The sequence below is a fragment of the Balaenoptera acutorostrata genome, chromosome 16, assembly GCF_949987535.1.
Source record: "Balaenoptera acutorostrata chromosome 16, mBalAcu1.1, whole genome shotgun sequence".
Lineage (NCBI taxonomy): Eukaryota > Metazoa > Chordata > Mammalia > Artiodactyla > Balaenopteridae > Balaenoptera > Balaenoptera acutorostrata.
In genome coordinates this window covers 31,338,011-31,357,445 of record NC_080079.1, presented here as the reverse complement: position 1 = coordinate 31,357,445, position 19,435 = coordinate 31,338,011, and the positions used below count along the sequence as shown (strand labels likewise).

The 19,435-nt window shown below is 47.8% G+C and overlaps 1 protein-coding gene across 1 annotated transcript; it reads left to right on the top strand.

Moving 5' to 3' along the window:
• Positions 1–11,871: 11,871 nt before the first annotated feature.
• Positions 11,872–19,435, top strand: PGAM1 (phosphoglycerate mutase 1). The gene is made up of 4 exons (XM_007187424.3): positions 11,872–12,148; positions 16,403–16,677; positions 17,360–17,540; positions 18,331–19,435. The coding sequence occupies exons 1-4, from the start codon at positions 12,010–12,012 to the stop codon at positions 18,498–18,500; spliced, it is 765 nt and encodes a 254-aa protein (XP_007187486.1). The 5' UTR covers positions 11,872–12,009; the 3' UTR covers positions 18,501–19,435.

Below are 19,435 nucleotides of genomic sequence, written 5' to 3'. Positions count from 1 at the left end.
CCTGTTCCTCTGGCGTAACTTCCGTATTCACGTCTGTTACCATGGCAAAAGAGTCAACATCCGGTTCACGTATTCTCCAGGCTCCGATCTGGGAGGGGCTCCGAGGAGATCAGTTCCTAGGGAAGAAGTTCTGGTGTTAGGGAGCCGCTGGGGCTCTTACTCCAGGGCTAGGGTTCTTGGCCACAGGAGTGTCTTTTTTTTTTTTTTTTACATCTTTATTGGAGTATAATTACTTTACAATGGTGTGTTAGTTTCTGCTTTATAATAAAGTGAATCAGCTATACATGTACATATATCCCCATTATCTCCTCCCTCTTGCGTCTCCCTCCCACCTTTCTTATCCCACCCAGGAGTGAGTCTTATAAAACTGGAATTCCTTTGTAGGTTAAAAAACAAACGTACATTTATATTATTTTTAAAAATCTAATTTCAAAACTTAGGCGTAGAAACAAATTTATTTGAAAGAGTTAATCCTACTGTGTAGCACAGGGAACTATATCCAATCTCTTGGGAAAAACCATAATGGAAAAGAATATTTTAAAAAAAAGGGGACTTCTTGGTGGCACAGCGGTTAAGAATCCACCTGCCAATGCAGGGGACACGGGTTCGAGCCCTGGTCCGGGAAGATCCTACATGCCGCGGAGCAACTAAGCCCATGTGCCACAACTACTGAGCCTGCGCTCTAGAGCCTGTGAGCCACAACTACTGAGCCTGTGTGACACAGCTACTGAAGCCTGCGTGCCTAGAGCCCGTGCTCCGCAACAAAGAGTAGCCCCCGCTCGCTGCAACTAGAGAAAGCCCGCGTGCAGCAACGGAGACCTAACGCAGACAAATTAATTTTTAAAAAATGTATATATGTGTATAACTGAATCACTTTGAAAGATTGGCACAACATTGTAAATCAGCTATACTTCAATTAAAAAAAAAAAAAAAGAGTTAAGACCTGGCCAGATCTGAGGAGTGAAAACTGGTTTGGGCTGGAAAGAGAAAAAAGCAGGCAGTGATGGTCTAAACCCGCTTAGCTATTTTCATTTATTACTGTGGATACCCACTTGCTAAACCACCCTTGCCTCATGACAGCACTCAATCCCACCTACTTAATATCCTCTTCTCCTAATTCCATTTCAGAACCAGAAAGCAATCCAGAACTGATTCCCACTCCCCTGAGACCCTCCCCAGAATCCTTTAGCCAGAGCCCAAACTTTACATAAGAGCTTCCCTCCCCTCTCTTGCAGAGCAGCATTCCAAGATTCCTCCAGAATTCCCTCCCTCAATTCAAGTCAGTAAATATGATTTTGTCAGACTAATGCTTGATCCTGGGGCTTTTGGCTGATTAGGCTTTTTTTTTTTTTTTTTTTTTTTATAGCTACTTTATTTATTTATTTATTTATTTATTTTGGCTGTGTTGGGTCTTCGGTTCGTGCGAGGGCTTTCTCTGGTTACGGCAAGTGGGGGCCACTCTTCATCGCGGTGCGGGGACCGCTCTTCATCGCGATGCGCGGGCCTTTCGCTGTCGCGGCCCCTCCCGTTGCGGGGCACAGGCTCCAGACGCGCAGGCTCAGTAGTTGTGGCTCACGGGCCCAGCTGCTCCGTGGCATGTGGGATCTTCCCAGACCAGGGCTCGAACCCGTGTCCCCTGCATTAGCAGGCAGATTCTCAACCACTGCGCCACCAGGGAAGCCCTGATTAGGCTTTAAACATTCATTTTACAAACATTTTTTTTTAGTCCCACTGAGTAAGACACTTCAATGAGTCAATCTTGTAAATGAACCAGAAGCTGTCAAAGATTTTGCATTCTGCTTCCTTCACTTGATACAGTGTGAATTTTCCCCCTTGTTACAAAATGATGAAATGACAGTTTGCGTCCCCCCCAAATTCAAATGTTAAAATCCTAACCCCCATAGATGATGGTATTAGGAGGTGGAGTTTTGAGAGGTGTTTAAGTCGTGAGGGTGGACCCTCATGAAAGGAATTGGTGCCTTATGAAAGAGATGCCTAACCCTTTCCACCATGTGAAGACAAAGCAAGAAGGCACTAGCTATGAACCAGGGGCCTCACCAGCCACACTGGCTCCCCTGAAGCTCGAAACCAGCCATAACTAATCTACAGTATTAGAAGTCAGGATAGCACTTTTCATGGTGGTAACAGCTGAGAGTGGGCACAGTGGTAATATTCTAATTTTTTATCAGAAGGGAGTTTACATGGATGTATTCACTGCATGATAACTCATTGAGCTGTACACTTATAATTTGTGCACTTTTCTGTGTATATATTAGTCTTCATTGGTTCACTAAAAATAAAAAGTCGTCCTTGCACACAGAGTAGAGGGAGCATCAAGACTGTTAACGTGAGAAAGCATCACTGCAGCAAAGGCAGCTAAGGCAGCTGAGCGTTGACTCAGCTGCACGAGTCACCACCAACTCCTCCCATCGGGCCCCATTCCTGGGACACAGGCTGAGAACTGGGTTGTAAGTCTGAGAAAAAGGAACTGGTGGCCTGAGGAGGAAGAGGAAGCCAAGTCTGGAAACTATTGTAAGCAAGCCGGTGCTCGCAACCACAGGCCTAGATGTGGAGACAGTTACTTGAGAGAAGACAGACGTAAGTGTTGGGTTTGAGTCTGGACTTACGTTCCACACGACACGGAGCAAGGATTTAACCTCTCTGAGTCTGCATTTTATATTCCGTAAAGTGGTAATAATACTACTGAACCCACTGGGCTACTCTCTCTGTGGTTTCAATGCGAAAGGTATGTTTGTCAAAATGCGTACAGCTCCGTAAATGTTGTTAGTGGTACCTTGTAAAGGGTGCCATGGCGCACTTTTGCCACCACCAGAGGGAGCTCTGCAAACAAGCAGTTAAAGCCAAAACCCTGCCAGAGACAGCTACAAACAGCAACAACGGCTGAGCGGCTGGGGTTTTGCAAATCAGATGCGGAGATGAAGAGGCCCAGGGTAGTGGCAGCCTTCCTATCCTTTTCCTAGACAGCAGACACTGCGGGCCTGCAAACCGAGTCTGCATCATGACTGGATACAGCCCCTGGATGAACCATCAGTCTAGAATGAGCACTGGAGGTCCACAGCCTCTCTGCCGGCCCTCCACCCTGAGGCATCTGCTCAGAACCTCCTCAAGAAGACATGTGGTGCCAGGAGAGGGGACAAGAGGCATCCAGATGGCCTGAGCACACTCTTTCCCACCCTGCACCCCAGGGTTCACCTTTTTGGTGAAGGACAACCACCTCGACCCTGAATTCCAGAAATGTCTTCCACCCAGAGGCATTAGCCATCTCCACGACTAGCCACATATATATGGCTAATAAGGACCACTCACGTTTGTAGGATGGGTCCTGCAGTCAGACCCTCAGGGTTAGAATTCAAGTACTACCACTTGCTGTCTGACCTTGAGCAAGTCGCCTTACTCTCTGAGCCTCAGTTTTCCTCATCTGTAAAATGGAGATAAGAATGCCTACCCTACCCATAGGGTTTATGAGAACTAAATAAGATAACACATGTAAAAGTGCTTAACACTGCCTTGCACATAATGAGAAGGCAATAAATGTGAGCTCATTATTATAATCCAAAACACTCTTCTTCAGTAACAAAACAGCTTCTCAGCTACTATCTAAGTGAGGAGGACAGAGCACGTGTCCTCACTTCACAGATGGGGAAACATGGTTCCAAGGAGTTGAGTGACACCCCTAAGGTCACACAGGCGATCAATGGGCGAAAGCTGGGAGATCCAACTCTTAGCCAAGGAGCACCCCCTGTAGCCACTGCTCTTAAAAGCCTCTTTGAGGCTCATGTGGAAGGAACAGGGCTTCTGCGTCCAAAGCACTGAGCCCAGGGCCAGCAGGAAGACCTTTTTTAGGTCATTGGGGCTGTAATCTGTTATGACACTAGGCAGGAGGAAACGGAAGTTGATGCTTAGCCCCTTGCCCTAAACAAAGAGGAAGCGATGGTTTGGATGTTTGACTTAAGGCTCAAGCTCTGGTGGGGGGAGAAGGGCTTTGTCACCCTGGGCAGCCCATCATGACCCAGGCAGTGGAGTTGCAACTGCTCCAGAGCATTTTCCTAACTGCTGGAACTATGTCAACAACCAGGCTTTGGGCTTAGGCAAGCTTGCATTTGGAGTCACATCCTAGGTGTGCCTGCGGGCAGGCAGCTGACCTTTCTAAGCCACAGTTTCCTCATCTGAAAATGGGGCTGCTGTTTGGAGGCTGAAATGAGATCACACGTGCCAAATGCTTAGCACCGTGCCCGGCACAGGGGCATGAGTGAATGGCCGGGTGTACTAAAGAGGAAGTGTGTTTCCCTTCTGGTGTAGAGAGGACCGGTATCTGGGCATGGCAGATGCACTCTTGCTCAAAGGGAGAACTGTCTCCAAGGTGGAGTCCACCATTTCTTCCCACCTGACAGCAGGTGTCCATGGCTGGCAGAAGGGAGTCTGGGTAAGGAGAGACAGTGTGATCACCACTACCTGGCATCCTGATTCCCATAAAGTCAATCTTGGACTTCCCTGGTGGTGCAGTGCTTAAGAACCCTCCTGCCAATGCAGGGGACACGGATTCGATCCCTGGTCCGGGAAGATCCCACATGCCGCGAAGCAACTAAGCCCATGCGTCACAACTACTGAGCCTGAGCTCTAGAGCCTGCGAGCCACAACTACTGAAGCCCGCATGCCTAGAGCCCGTGCTCCGCACCAAGAGAAGCCACCGCAATGAGAAGTCTGTGCACCGCAACGAAGAGCAGCCCCCGCTCGCTGCAACTAGAGAAAGCCCGCGTGCAGCAATGAAGAACCAACACAGCCAAAAATAAATAAATAAATAAATTAATAAATTAATTAATTTAAAAAAAAAAGAATTGCATTTTGCTTCTCTGCCTCCCACTGACTGTGAACCCCCTGAGGACAGGGACCATTCTGGTCCACTCTTTTTTTTTTTTTGCACGTCTTCTCATTGCAGTGGCTTCTCTTGTTGCAGAGCATGGGCTCTAGGTGCACGGGCTTCAGTAGTTGTGGCACACGGGCTCAGTAGTTGTGGCTCACGAGCTCTAGAGCACAAGCTCAGTAGTTGTGGCGCACGGGATTAGCTGCTCCGCGGCATGTGCGATATTCCCGGACCAGGGCTCGAACCCATGTCCCCTGCATTGGCAGGCGGATTCTTAACCAGTGCGCCACCAGGGAAGCCCCAGGGGTCTGAATTTTAATAGGAAGTTTCGGAAGCATCTTACACTCATGATCCTGCTGAGTTCTCACAACCAGGCTGTGCAGGAGGTGTTATTATTGTCAACCAAACAACAATAACAACAATAAACACACACACACACACACACACAAGGCTGCAAATAAGAGAAGAGTTTATTTTGTTCTTAAGAATTGCAATTCTGGAGACACAAATTTGGGTGAAACCTAAAGAGTGTTCCAGGGAAGGGAGTCAGGGGCTTTTAAAGGCAAAAGCCACAGGCTGCACTCTGGCACAAGAAAGGAAATGTTTGTCGTTAAGGGATAGGCTGTCACAAGTGTTTTAGGGTAAGGGTCTGATAAATATCTTGAGTTTCTGGAACATTGGGCAGATGTCCTGGATGCATGCATTAAGGTAATAAGTGCTCAGAAGGTCAGATTTCTATCCAGGCTGAGACAAGCATAAGTCACGCTTCCTCAAAGGCCTCCCAGCTCCATTTCAGAGCACTGTCTTAGCAACACTGACTCCATTTTGATATTCCTTTCACATCATTATCCACATTTTACAGATGGAGAAACCAAAGCTGTGGAAAGTCAAGTAACTTGCTTAAGTTCCCAACAGCATTAAATGGTAGAGTTGGAATTGTAACTTACTTTTCTCTCAAGTCCTTTTCCTCATGACCAGCTGGTTATGAAGAGATGAAAGTAGCCTAGTTCTCACGTCCAGCACTCACAGGCTGGTTGGGGTGGCAGCAAAAAAAACATGGTGGTGATGATCAGTGCCATCATCCAGGTACACCCAGGAGGACGGAAGCCCCGAGCCTGGCCAGGTGCCCAGGAGGACGGGAGCCCCGAGCCTGGCTGGGTGTGGGCAGGCCTCAGAGGAGAGTCAGGGACAGCTTTCAGGTAAAAGGTGACAGTCTTGGTCTATTCGGGCTGCTATAACAGAATACCATAAACTTGGTGGCTTATAAACAGCAGAAATTTGTTTTTCACAGTTCTGGAGGCTGGGAAGCCGTACAGGCAGATTCAGTGTCAGGTGAGGGCCACTTCCTGATCCGTAGACTGCTGTCTTCTTGCTGTGTCCTCACATGGCAAAAAGGGCAAGGGAACACTGTGGGCTTTCTTTTATAAGGTTCTAATCCCATGAGCCTTCATGACCTAATCACCTCTTATAGCCTCCACCTCCTACTGCCATCACATTGAGGGTTAGGATTTCAACAGATGAATTTTGGGAGGACATAAACATTCAGTCCATTGCAGTGACATTGGAGCTGCACAGCGACTTGAAGTTGACCTGAAAGGAAAGTTAGAGGTATGGGCCAGGCCGAGGGAACAGCAGCTGCAAAGGCACAGAGACTAGGGGTAGCATAACATGTTTGCTCTAGAGGTGGGTGCCAGTTAGAGACTACAACAGGCAAGAAACAATGAGGTCTGACACCAAAGCAGTGGCAGTGGGAGCAAAGAGGAGAGGACAAATTGAAAAATATATTTGGGAGGTGGAATGGGCAGCACTCACTGACTGACCAGTTATGAGGGATGAGCAGGGTTGCATGTGCAGTTGTGCAGGCTGTGGACTGCTCAGTTTCCCAGCTGAGGGATCTGAAATCCCATCCTCATTGGAGCCTTGTCTAGAAGAAGGGTTGGTCTTTTTCTAATTAACCAAGACATCATAGAGACTAGCAATAGCCCTAGAAGGGAGGAAAAATTACTCCCAGAGAGGTGACATTCCAGAATATGAATGGAGGGTGTCTATGGAAGACACCACCTCTCAATAGCTGAAACAAAAAGCTGAATCTCTGACTTACTTCAGGAAGATACAGCACTGTCTGTGGGGCAATCGCCTTGAGTGGAGCAGGGAAGTGACCCTCTATGTGGTGCTGGGAGGTGTGAAGGTCAGTGATGGGCGTGCTTAGAGAAGGGAGAGTTTAGGGATTGGTTGGTGAACTGAAGTGTGGCTGTTGCTGATCGGCTGGCTTACAGAAGAGTGGTCACCGAGGCAAACTGTCATTGTTCAATTAAAGGGAGATGACTTATCATTGCTTAAGTGGTTTAAAACCCTTTGGGGTGGTTACTTGTTGCCATGGCAACAGGACAGTCTTTGGGGTATGAGAACTTTTTTTCCTCAAGTGACAGCTGGCTTAAACCATTCACCCCTCCCCCACAGGGGCATTTTACTTTAACGATGGACCATGTTTCTCAAGGGGTTAAATGTCCAGAGGGATTTAGGGGCTGTTTGGGGCGAGACACCTGCCTGGTCCAGGCAGTGGCAATAAGGTCCAGTTTCTGTCATCTCCTTCCAAATCCTGGGCCTGGGGTGATCCCAATAAGGGACAAGGGATATTAGTTGTATAGCAGGGGAAGGTCCTGGCCTGGGGGAACGTCATGTATCAAATCAAAAATAGGACCTAGGAGTGAATGAAATTTTATCTGGGCACCTTACTGAGGACTATAGCCAGGGAGACAGCCTCTCAGATAGCTTTGAGGAACTGCTCTGGGAAGGTAAGGGAGGAGCCAGGATACATAATCGTGTTTGCTGAAAAGACAAAACAAAAAAACACAAACCCCCCCCAAAATCCCATGTAGGCAAACATCAAAAGATTACTGCTAATCACAAAAACCAGACATCTCAAATTAATAAGATGTCTGTTTTACACTTAGAATTTAATCCAAAGAAACATAGACTAGGAAAACAGTTTGATGTGAAGGAGAATAGACGGGTTGGCTTATTGCCCTGTTTTGAGCATTTTTATCATCATAGTTCTCACACGCAGGGCCTAGAGGCAGAGGACCTCGTGCACCTCTGGTGGTTTCTTTTCAGAGACTGAGAGTTCCATAATCCGGGGAGAAGGGTTTTTTACTATGGCTGGGCTGGACACTCAAGTCTGAAGCTGGGTTTTGAGGTTGGAGAAGAAAGGGTTTTGTCAGGGGAGCTGTAGGAAGCCAGTTCCAGCTCTATCTTCAGATGGCAACTGTAGAAGGCTGTGAAGTATGTGTTTTACCCTTCCTTGAAGCCCTGCTTCCTCTCTTAGAAGCTCAGAGTCTTGAGACATGAGCCACAGTCACTTTCCGAGGCAGGAGTCCTCTCTGCCTAAGGCACCAGCTGAGCTGGGGAGATCTGAGCATCACGTGATGAGTTTGCAAGATGTTGAACAAATAAAGACATGGTGTCCTGATGGGGAGTCCTGTGGGCTGAACGGCAGCCGCCCGCCCCACCTTCCACCCAGCAGAAAACGTGGTTCGCCCCGCTGGGATTCTAAATCGGGTCCTTCACTGAATGTCTGGTACTTGATAAGGGCGTTATCCTTCTGCAGAAAAAAATAAATGGGAAGGGAAGCTTGAGAGAGGCCTTTATTATTTTAAGGGACAAGCGAGGGCAATAGGGCTGTGATCACTGATTATCTTTATCTGAGTTTTTGTAGCAGCTGAACCAACAAGCTTGGTGGTTGGAAGCTGTTCCAGTCCTGGGAATTTCCCTGAGGCCTGAGGAATTAGAGCACTGAGCTAGAAGGGAGGCTGTCTGCCCTAAGAGTTCAGGGATTAGAGGCTGGCTGGGGGCCCCAGGAAGAGATGAGAGCTGTCACTGATGAATGTCCCTGACCAGGAGATGAGAGTAAAGAAGGCTCTGGAGCACAGGTCCCCACCCCCATGCGCCATGCAGGAAGGAGGGCTTATTTGGCCATAGTTACTCCCTGCCGGGCAGGGAGGGAAGGAGGTGACCTGTTTGGGAGCTGTGCAGTGGGTCCCTCAGGCTGCTCCCCAAGCTGCCCCCCAGCTGTGATCAGAGGCTTCACACTGCTCGGTTCTCAGGTTATGTGAATGTGCTCCTGTATCCACCCACTTCTTTAGAAGGGCCCAGGAATCAGCCCTGACAAATGTCTGTGTGTCTTGTGTTCAGGAGAGATAACAATTAAGATTTAAAAAAAAAAAAAGTAGTAGAGGGCAACATACACTGGTTTATCCTTACCCTTTACTGTCATTTGAGAAATCTTGGTTTGATAGGCTCTAAGCTTCTTCCCAGATTTGTGATGCTGTGGTAGATGCTGAATGAATCCCAATCTCTGCCCAGGAATTCTGGCTTCCAGCTGCAAAGCCTTCACAGTCCTCACATGGTTCCCCTCAGCCCCCTTCTTTTCCGGATTTCTCCGGGCTCCTGCCTTTCCCTGACACAGCAAGCCCCAACTTTGGGGCCCTTCTCCATGGATCACCTCTGACTTCTCACTGATGAACCCAGTCCCCTGCTCATCTCCTGTGCTTTTGAAAGGCTCACCTCACTTTCCTCATCTGTTACCTGTGGACTGGAGGTGGCTGGCGGTGGGGACTTGCAGTGGAGAATTATCAAGGTCTCTCCTAGCTCTGACACTCAAGGACACTCAGGGAGTTGGCCATGGGCAAAGGCATCATGCTTAGTGCTTGTGTATGGGTGTATAAAATAGAGATGCGGTACCCACCCTCAAGGAGTTTCTAGTTGAGTGGATCTGACACATACATAAAAAGTCTCTGATGCTCCAAGGTAGACATGCTGTGAGTTAATCAGAGCTCCTCAGAATTCCAAGGAGATGAGAGATCCTTTCTGGAGGCGGAGGGGGTTGGTAAAAGCAATAAAGTAGGACTTCCTGGGCTCTTTCCCAAGGCTGGTGGCACAGAAGCCCTTGGCCTCCTGTCCAAAGTATCCTAGTTATCTGCTCAGTTCCAATCCCAGTGGGCAAGGGATCCCTTACCAGGCATCCTCCTGGAGAGGAAATCTGTCCATAGACCCTCAGATTCATATGCTCTAAATCGGTACCTCATTAAATCTTTTTTGTCTTCTTGATCACATTGCTAATAGTATTTATTATTAATATGTTAATAATACATTATTATTATTTATGGCTATTTGCTAGTGTGAAAAGCCCTGGGAGGGCCTGGGCATCAGTACTGGGATGACCAAGCAGAAGGAATGACCAGAGGGAGAACTTCCAAAGAGGGATTCTTCCAAGGTCCCCCATGTGGGCCATGCCAGGAGCTTGAACAAGGAAGCCTTCCAGGACAGTTCTTGCTTTGCAGCCCTGGGAGACTGTAAGCTCCAAGTGCAGCTTTTAGTGCTGAACCTCATCCCAGTCACCTCCCTGGTCACTGAATTCCATCTTCTCGCAGCTGCAGAGGAGGAAGGCAGTGGAGCACTGTGGTTAGCGTGCACGCTAGGCCACTGGACTGCCTGGGTTTGAGTCTTGGTTTCTTCTTCATTTCTGCTCCGAGCTGTGACTTTGGACCAATTATTTCCCCGGGCCTCAGTTTCTTCATCTGTGGAATGGAGCTATAATAGTACCTATATTATATGAATTGCTGGAAGGTTGAGATAATACATTAACACACTTGACACGCTAAACTTTCACAAACAGTAGATGACATATCTAAAAGCCAGTCTTATGTATTTTGGTTCATGTCATTCCCAAAGTGCCTTTTCTCTGCCTCTCAAACCCTTCCCACTCTTCAAAGTCAATAAATGCCTAAAATGCAACAAATACGTGGAGGCCGCAGAGAGTAGTAGGTCAGATAAGCGTGGACTTGGGAGCCAGCCATCCTAGGCGTGAATCTTGGTTCCTATAACCTTAGGCAAATTACTTCATCCCTCAGTTTCTTCATCAGTAAATAGGGACACAATAGTACTAGCCTCATAAGATCATCATGAGGATATGAGGATCAAATGAGTTAATGTTTGTAAAGCACTCATAACACTGCCTGGCACGTAGTAGGTGCTTTATGAGTGCATGCTAAAAATTTTTCTATAATCTGTCAAAATATACCACACGGCACAATTTCATTGTTAGCTGTTTCCATGTGGGTCTTATTTGCACTCTACCTGCTATGAAGGGTAGAAAACACATTCAACCCATCTTTGACCCTAGCCCACTGCCTGATTCATGTTTGGTGCTCAATAAAGTGGCTAGATTGAAATAAACCAGGAAAAGGGGCATGGGCACCAGAGAGCTGTCCAGATAAAGCAGATACTGAAACTGCTGATTGGGTGTAGGGCAGGCACAGGCAGTAACTCTTCTCTTCCTGGAGTGTTTGATCGGCCTAGAATTTGCTTCACTGTGGTTGGTCCAGGAAGCACTGGCCAGAGGCTGTGAGAAACCAGAAGAAGGTGGGACAAAAGGCCCTGTGTTAGATAAAGAGCATGGCTTTCGAACCAGCAGTCAGAACCCGTGTCGTTATGGAGATCAGTGTCCATGGAAATGAGATAGAAACAACCACCATTTACTGAGCACCTTCCAGGTAGATAGGCACCAGCTAAGTATTTCCAACGTACATTTACAGATGGGGCTGAGCGAGGTTAAGCGAGATACAAAGCGAATAAAATGGAAGAGTGAAGATTGGAACACAGGTGTGTGAATCACACCCTGCGTACGGATGGGAAAGTGTGACCTGGCCTAGCCAAGCGCGATTCAAATGATAAAGACCATTTTATTACAATGAAGGGCTTATGAAAAACGGCAATACGACCACACTCCTGCCAGCAGGCACACCCGGGCACAGCCCAAAGCTCCGACCTCCCTTTGGCGCTTACGTGCGCTCCGTGACTACCGCGGCGGACGCGGGGCCGGCGACGGAAGCCGCATGCGCCCTGGCGTCCTGGAGGGCGCCCCCTCCCCCTGGCGGCTGCAGCGCCCGCACGGGGCGCATGCGTACACCCGGCGGGCGGAGGGCGGCCCCGAGCCAGTGGAAAGATTTGGCCGAGCAAGTGAGCGGGAGCCGGCCGGTGGAGCGCGAGCGCGCAGGCGCGGCCGGAGTAGGGCCGCGACTCCGGAATCTCGGTAAGACCCAGTCTGCGCCGCACCCCGAGCCGCAGCCATGGCAGCCTACAAGCTGGTGCTGATCCGGCACGGCGAGAGCGCGTGGAACCTGGAGAATCGCTTCAGCGGCTGGTACGACGCCGACCTGAGCCCGGCCGGGCACGAGGAGGCGAAGCGCGGTGGGCAGGCGCTGCGAGGTGCGGAGCGGGCCGGGGCAGTGGGTGGGGGCTGCGAAGGCCCGGGCAGGCGCCGCTGGGTGAGGGCCGCTTGGCCGCCCCCGCGCCCCCCCGGAGAGCGCCTTCTCTCCAACAGTTTATTTTGCAGTTGAAAAAAATGGGCCCAGGGTGGGGGATCGACTTGCTCAAGGTCACCCAGCGGAGTGTGAGTGGCCGTGCCAGGAAGAGGACCCGGGCGGTAGCCCCGCAGCTTACTGCGCTCTCCACGACACAGCCTTGCGAAATTCCCCCTCTTCCTAGTCCGAGCACTTAGTAACTCGGGGACGGGTTGCTAAATGGGATGCCCGGTGTCTTCCAGCAGCTATAACCAAGCCTACTCAAGAGGATGCTGGGGATCCTGGTGAAGCGGCAGGCCACATGCTTCTCCCCGCTGTGGGGGAGTGACGCGGCGCCTGGGGCCGGGGAGGGGCGGGGGGCGACCAACAGGGTTCTAGGTACAAAGACATCCACGTGCTTGTGTAGAATGCTGTTTACCAGCATTCCGCAAATCCTGTGTCCAAAATGCGTCCACAAATGTAATTGAGTGAATGAATGAATGAATGAATGAATGAAGGATTTGAGTAGATCCTCTAAACAGCCCTATAAATTTTACAGGTTTTATTTCCCTCCTTCCCATCCCTCCCTGGCCCTCTTTCCTAGTTGGGAAAGTGAGGATTGGAAAGATGACTTGTCCAAGGTCACATCTTATTCCTAGTCTGCCACCCTGGTCTCTGTTCTGGGGTTGAGTAGCGGGTAGGTGTGAGGAACTGGTAGGCTGTTACGGGCAAAGGTGGAAGTGGCAGTGAGATAAGCTTGCTTACCCAGGCTTGCCCCCGCTGGCAGACAGCTCTTTGTGATTTTGAAACGCTAATAAGGAAGCATTCCCTGCTGCCAGCAATTCAAAGCATCTCTGGACCGAGGAGGTGCTTCCACCGATCCTTCCCTGCTCCCTTTTAACCTCTGGACAGAGCAGCAGCCATTAAAAAGGGTCACTGACCCCTGGCTGATGTGAATCAGGTATTTGGCCCCAGTTTGCTCTCTCTAGCTTCTTGCCTTCACTGTAGATCTTTTAGAAATGAAGCAAAGGTTCGGAAAGTCTGGGAAATGTAATCCTGCTGGGGATGTGTGTGAATACCTTGGGATGGCCTGGTGTGACCTCATACCGGTTAGGAGAGGCCAGGATAGGGAAAGTGCTGGTACAGGAGGCCATTTTCTCTCCTGCTGTCTGGCAGGAAGAACTGTATGGGTCTGTGGTGGTTTGCTGATGACTAGCCTAGGGGAAAGCAAATTGCAGCTGTCCTCTAAGACTGATCAAATGCCTTAACTTGTAATATCTTAAAATAACAGACCCTATTTCAGTTTTTAAGTAAATGTTGTTAGTAGCATTAGTTTCAAAAGAAATCCCGTTTAAAATTTTAATAACTGTTTAGGGGCATCACAGATGATTAAATAAAAAGTGAAAGACCAAAAGCAAAAACTGAATGATGAAGACCATATGAATAATCTAATACTGTAAAAGACCTAAAATAACATATTAAATTCACCAGGGCTTTAAGTATTACAGGGTTTATAAAATCTTGAATGATTTCAGGAGGAAGCTACCAAGAACTGAGTTTCCCCATGCTGTCTTGCTCCTGGGGGCGGATGGAGTCCACACTGCACAACACCAGCTAACCCCATCCCTGGGAGTGTCCTAGACTGTGCTTTTGTTTGATGGCCAAGTTGAAGGAAGAGGCTTTGTAGTTCTCTGTTAAGAGTTGTAAGGGGAACTGCTCTTTTCCTCGGGGACTGACTTGTGTATCCAATGTGCAGCACTCCATTGCAAGTGGAAAATGTAGTGAAACAACCAATAGCTTTTCAGCATGGGAGCTGAGGCTTGCCCTGTGGATAGTCACTTCCCAGTGACTCAGCATCTTATTGGGGAGCCATTCCTCCCCATAAGATTAGGGAGGGGAGGGCTTCCCTGGTGGCGCAGTGGTTGAGAATCCGCCTGCCAATGCAGGGGACACGGGTTCGAGCCCTGGTCTGGGAAGATCCCACATACCGCGGAGCAACTGGGCCCGTGAGCCACAATTATTGAGCCTGCGCGTCTGGAGCCTGTGCTCCGCAACAAGAGAGGCCGCGACAGTGAGAGGCCCGTGCACCGCGATGAAGAGTGGCCCCCGCTTGCCACAACTAGAGAAAGCCCTCGCACAGAAACGAAGACACAACACAGCCATAAAGAAATTAATTAATAAATTAATTAATTTTAAAAAAAAGATTAGGGAGGGGATGGTAAGTGAGTCTACTCGGACTTGTCAGTGAGGCTCAGTGATGAAATCTGTGTCTTTTCCCTTGTGGGTTGTGGTGAGTTTCTTGGTGATTAATTCTCCCTTCCCCCATCAGTGTAGTTCTTACTGGCCTTATTCTCAGTTGAACGGCTGGCAGGAAAATTCACTTCACGTTTCATTAATTACTGTTGGCAACCTCAATATGAGGCAATACGCAGGAAAGTTTGTGCTGAATTTCAAAGAGGGCCTTGTAGCCTCATGGAAGAAAACAGGAGTGTTTTCCTGGCCCACTACGTAAGGAAAGGGCCATCTCCCCATTAAAGTGGGAGGGAGAATAATCGTTTGTGAAACATGAAGTAAGACAAATAGTTGTAACTTACTGGTTGGGCCAACATAACTTGATACCACCCCTCAGTAACTGCTGTGTATGGAGGAGAGGTTCATTTACAAATGCATCAGACAGTGCACAGCATTTGCTCTTTCTCCAATGAGTGGCTTCTCTTAAACTTGGTTTAACAATTGACGTAGGTAGATTATATTCTCAGGGTAGTGAGGTAATTTGACGATAGCAGAAAGGAACTGTGGATGAAGAGATTGTGATGTGATTTCCATACTCTAGGGAAGGTATAATTTCATGCAACAAAGTAGTTTTATCAGCATCCTCTAAGAGCTCTTGCTGTGTCCTGATTATTGCGAGTTCAAAATCCCATTTCTCCTAGACCAGAGGTTAGAGAGGACTGAAGTATGTTAATAACTATCAATCAGAAGTGACAGTTCTAACTAAAATACAAACATCAGGATCCTTAGAAATTAGCAAACTATGGAGATAGCTAGAGGTGGTGGTTATGGGTTAGATTTGTTTTTAATAAATTTACTTATGTATTTATTTATTTTTGGCTGCGTTGAGTCTTCGTTGCTGGGCTTGGGCTTTATTTAGTTGCGGCGAGTGGGGGCTAACTCTTTGCTGCGGTGCACAGCCTTCTCATTGTGGTGGCTTCTCTTGTTGCGGAGCACGGGCTCTAGGCGCACGGGCTTCACTTGTTGCAGCACGTGGGCTTTGCAGTTGCGGCTTGCGGGCTTTAGAGCTCAGGCTTAGTAGTTGTAGCTCGCGGGCTTAGCTGCTCCGCTGCATGTGGGATGTTCCCAGACCAGGGCTTGAACCCGTTTCCCCTGCTTTGGCAGGCGGATTCTTAACCACCGCGCCACTAGGGAAGTCCCCTGTGAGGTAGATTTTAGAGTCATACAACCTGGGTTTTAATCTCTTTTGTGTAATAGCTGTGAGCTCGGATAATTTGCTTAACTCCTCTAGTTTCTATTTTCACCTGGTAAGATGGGTTGTAATGATGTAACCTTATAGGATTGTTATGAAGACTAAATAAAACACGTACAAAGTACTCAGTCCAGTGCCTGACAGATGGTAAGCTCTCTATAAGTATTAGCTATTACATTTATTAAAAGATTCCAAGTTTTTTGAATCCTTATCTTGAAACAATTAAAGCAAATAAATTCTTAAAATGTGCTTAAGCACAGCACTCTGGGGATTAGGAAAAGTAGCCCAGATCTCAGGTTAGCTGGTTGACAGTACATTTGGGCCTTGGGTTAGATGAATTATTGGGGAACCACTGGGAAGTATATTGTCAACTGCAACATAAATCAACAAATTTTATCTTCCCCGAAGGCAGAATATTGTTTTTCCTGCTAGGGTGTACAAAATAAAATATTTAGCCAAATAATTTTCATTTGGGTTGTCTGTATGTGATGCAATTTATATGTAAGAAAATTCTGGCTCTAGGGAATTCCCTGGCGGTCCACTGGTTACAACTCTCACTGCCGAGGGTCCGGGTTCAATCCCTGGTTGGGGAACTAAGATCCCACAAGCCACATGGCGCGGCCAAAAAGAAAGAAAGAAAATTCTTGCTCTAGAGTGGACCTGATTAGCTTATCACTTTGAACTTATAATTTCCAGATGCTGGCTATGAGTTTGACATCTGCTTCACCTCAGTGCAGAAGAGAGCAATTCGGACCCTCTGGACAGTGCTGGATGCCATTGACCAAATGTGGCTGCCAGTGGTGAGGACTTGGCGCCTTAATGAGCGACACTATGGGGGTCTGACTGGCCTCAATAAGGCAGAAACTGCTGCCAAGCACGGTGAGGCCCAGGTAAAGATCTGGAGGCGCTCCTATGATGTCCCACCACCTCCGATGGAGCCTGACCATCCCTTCTACAGCAACATCAGTAAGGTATGGACAAACGGAGGTTTGGCTCGCTCCACCCAGGACCAGGGTATTAGAATCTGGGCTTCACTCTTTTAGCTTTTATTAGGGTCTGCCTAGACCCACTGAGTTTCTAATTTATGATAAAATAGGTTTTTTGTTTTTGTTTTTTTTTGGCTGTGGGGCTTGTGGGATCTTAGTTCCCCAGCCAGGGATCAAACCTGGGCCCTCGGCAGTGAAAGCACAGAGTCCCAACCACTGGACCACCAGGGAATTCCCTAAAATAGTTAATTGTAATCCCCTTTCTCCAAGGAATGACCTCCACTTATTAAAAGATTTAGTTAAGAGTTTATGTTGTTTATCTAAAAAGAATGTATCTTTTTTACATCTACTGCCATGTTTTAAAAAAACCCATCCATAGCTGATAGGGCCTTCCTAAGCCAATTGCAAGATAAAGTGAATTGGTTAGAGCCTTGTAGCCTACCTTTTTTTTTCTCCTTTCCTAAGTTATGTTTCTTTTGAACTGTCCATCTTCCCTATAGAGGGTTATGGGGGAGGGAGGGGCAGGATAATAATTATCCCCTTTCCCAAGCTCTCAGTGCCCTGGTGAGAGACTTTCACCCATCACTTTGATCCCTTAGGGGATGAGAAATAGGCAGAACAGATGCAACCGGTAATAACTGATAAGCTTGGATTTTTTGTTGTTTAGGATCGTAGGTATGCAGACCTCACTGAAGATCAGCTGCCCTCCTGTGAGAGTCTGAAGGACACTATTGCCAGAGCTCTGCCCTTTTGGAATGAAGAAATAGTTCCCCAGATCAAGGAGGGGAAACGAGTACTGATTGCAGCCCATGGCAACAGCCTTCGGGGCATTGTCAAGCACCTGGAGGGTATGTACGTTTTTCAGAGGGGCCCTCAAAGAGGGCTAAAGCAGAACTGTCGCTAATCTGGACTTATTTAGTATGAAGGAGACCTTCAGGAAAGGGCTGGACATATTGATAGCCTTAGAGACAGTCCAGATTGTCTCCTAGGAGAAACACACTCTCTATCCTTGTTTCTCAAAGCATCTTCTGCAGAAGCAGAGGCGGCCAGACCCCACTGGGTGCTTGTTACACATGCAGAACCTCAGGTCCCACTTCAGACCTGATTGAGAAGATGCATCTATCACCAGGTAATTCAGATACACATGGAAGTTTGAGATGCCCACCTCTAGACTAGGATTACCAGTCGAAACTGCCAATAAAAGTCCTTCTTAATCACAACCTGGTACAACTCCACAGATGAATCTCAATTTGCATCTTAAATTGTTTCACCCAAGGGCCTAGAGGCCCAGATGTGCTGAGTTTTGGCAGCCTGGATGGACTACATAGGACATTTGAGATATATATAGTCCTGCTTTACTATGGGCTTCCAGATCTCACTTTGGGAGAGATACCTTTCATCCTTTTTTCTTGCTTTTCAGTGACTGAGAAATAAGTTACGGGGGCATTCCTTGGGTGAGCAATCTACTATAACACAGATCATTACTGTTATGACAAATACCAGAAAGGGTGTCTTGTTTTAATTCCTACGAAAGTCTTTGGAGGACCTGTTTCCCCACCTGGAGGATGAATAGCAACGCTGGAGAGGTCTGTGGATTCATATCTTGCTTGACTGATCATAGGGGGGGTGTATTTTCAGGTCTCTCCGAGGAGGCTATCATGGAGCTGAACCTGCCGACTGGCATTCCCATTGTCTATGAATTGGACAAGAACTTGAAGCCCATCAAGCCAATGCAGTTCCTGGGTGATGAAGAGACCGTGCGTAAAGCCATGGAGGCTGTGGCTGCCCAGGGCAAGGCCAAGAAGTGAGGTCGAGCAGCAGATTACTTTCCCAAGGATTACCCTTCCTCCCAAGCCCATCCATTCCTCTGCACCTCTCCCCTGCACACGTCACACTGATGACATCTGTAGGCATCTTAAGCTGTAGCTGCAGATGGGGAGCAGTGGCTCCCAATTCCATTTTAGCCATTTTATCTCTTGCACCCACTCCCTTCATACAGTCTAGTCAGAATGGCACCTCTGGGGCATGGTTCTCAGTCCAAGCCAAGGGAAGACTTATCCAAGAGCGTTGAGAGGTAGTAACTGGGGCGGGGCGTTGCTAGTGGTTTGTTTATTACTAAGGACCTGCTTGAGTAGGGGATAGGGAGGAACCATGCCAAGGTGTGACCAATGAGGAGAAGCAAGAGAGCCTATTTGTGTTCCCAGAGGCTAGCTGGGCACTGTTCTGTTCAGGTGACTGGGGGCTCTAGTCATTCCAGTGGAAGATGAATGTAACCTGCATGGTGATTCAATCAAACACTTTCTTCCTGACTCCAAAAGATTGGGATCAATCCTGAATGTTTATGTGTTGCATTTACTTTTACAAAAGAAAAATTTATATATATATATATATATAAATAAATTAAAAAAAAACCCTTCTGGGGTTTCTAGTGGCGGTTGAAATATTCCCACATGTGGTCATCAGAAAATGAGCCATTCCTTACACCGTCATGGGATAAGGTCCTTGACTTCTAAGGTGTAGGAGTTCATCCTGCTGTGTGTTTTAGAATCCCCCCCATACCCCGCCTTATTGTTTTATGGCAGCGGAATGCCTCTTGATCACGTCCAAGTGTGTCTTTCACTGTGCCTGATTTCTGAATCATGTTCCAGTTGCTTGGCCCACCACTTAGGCTCAGTACTCATTTGAGCATAACTGTAGTAAATCTTTTTTTCAGGTCAGTATGATAAAGGAGTGACGTGCAATA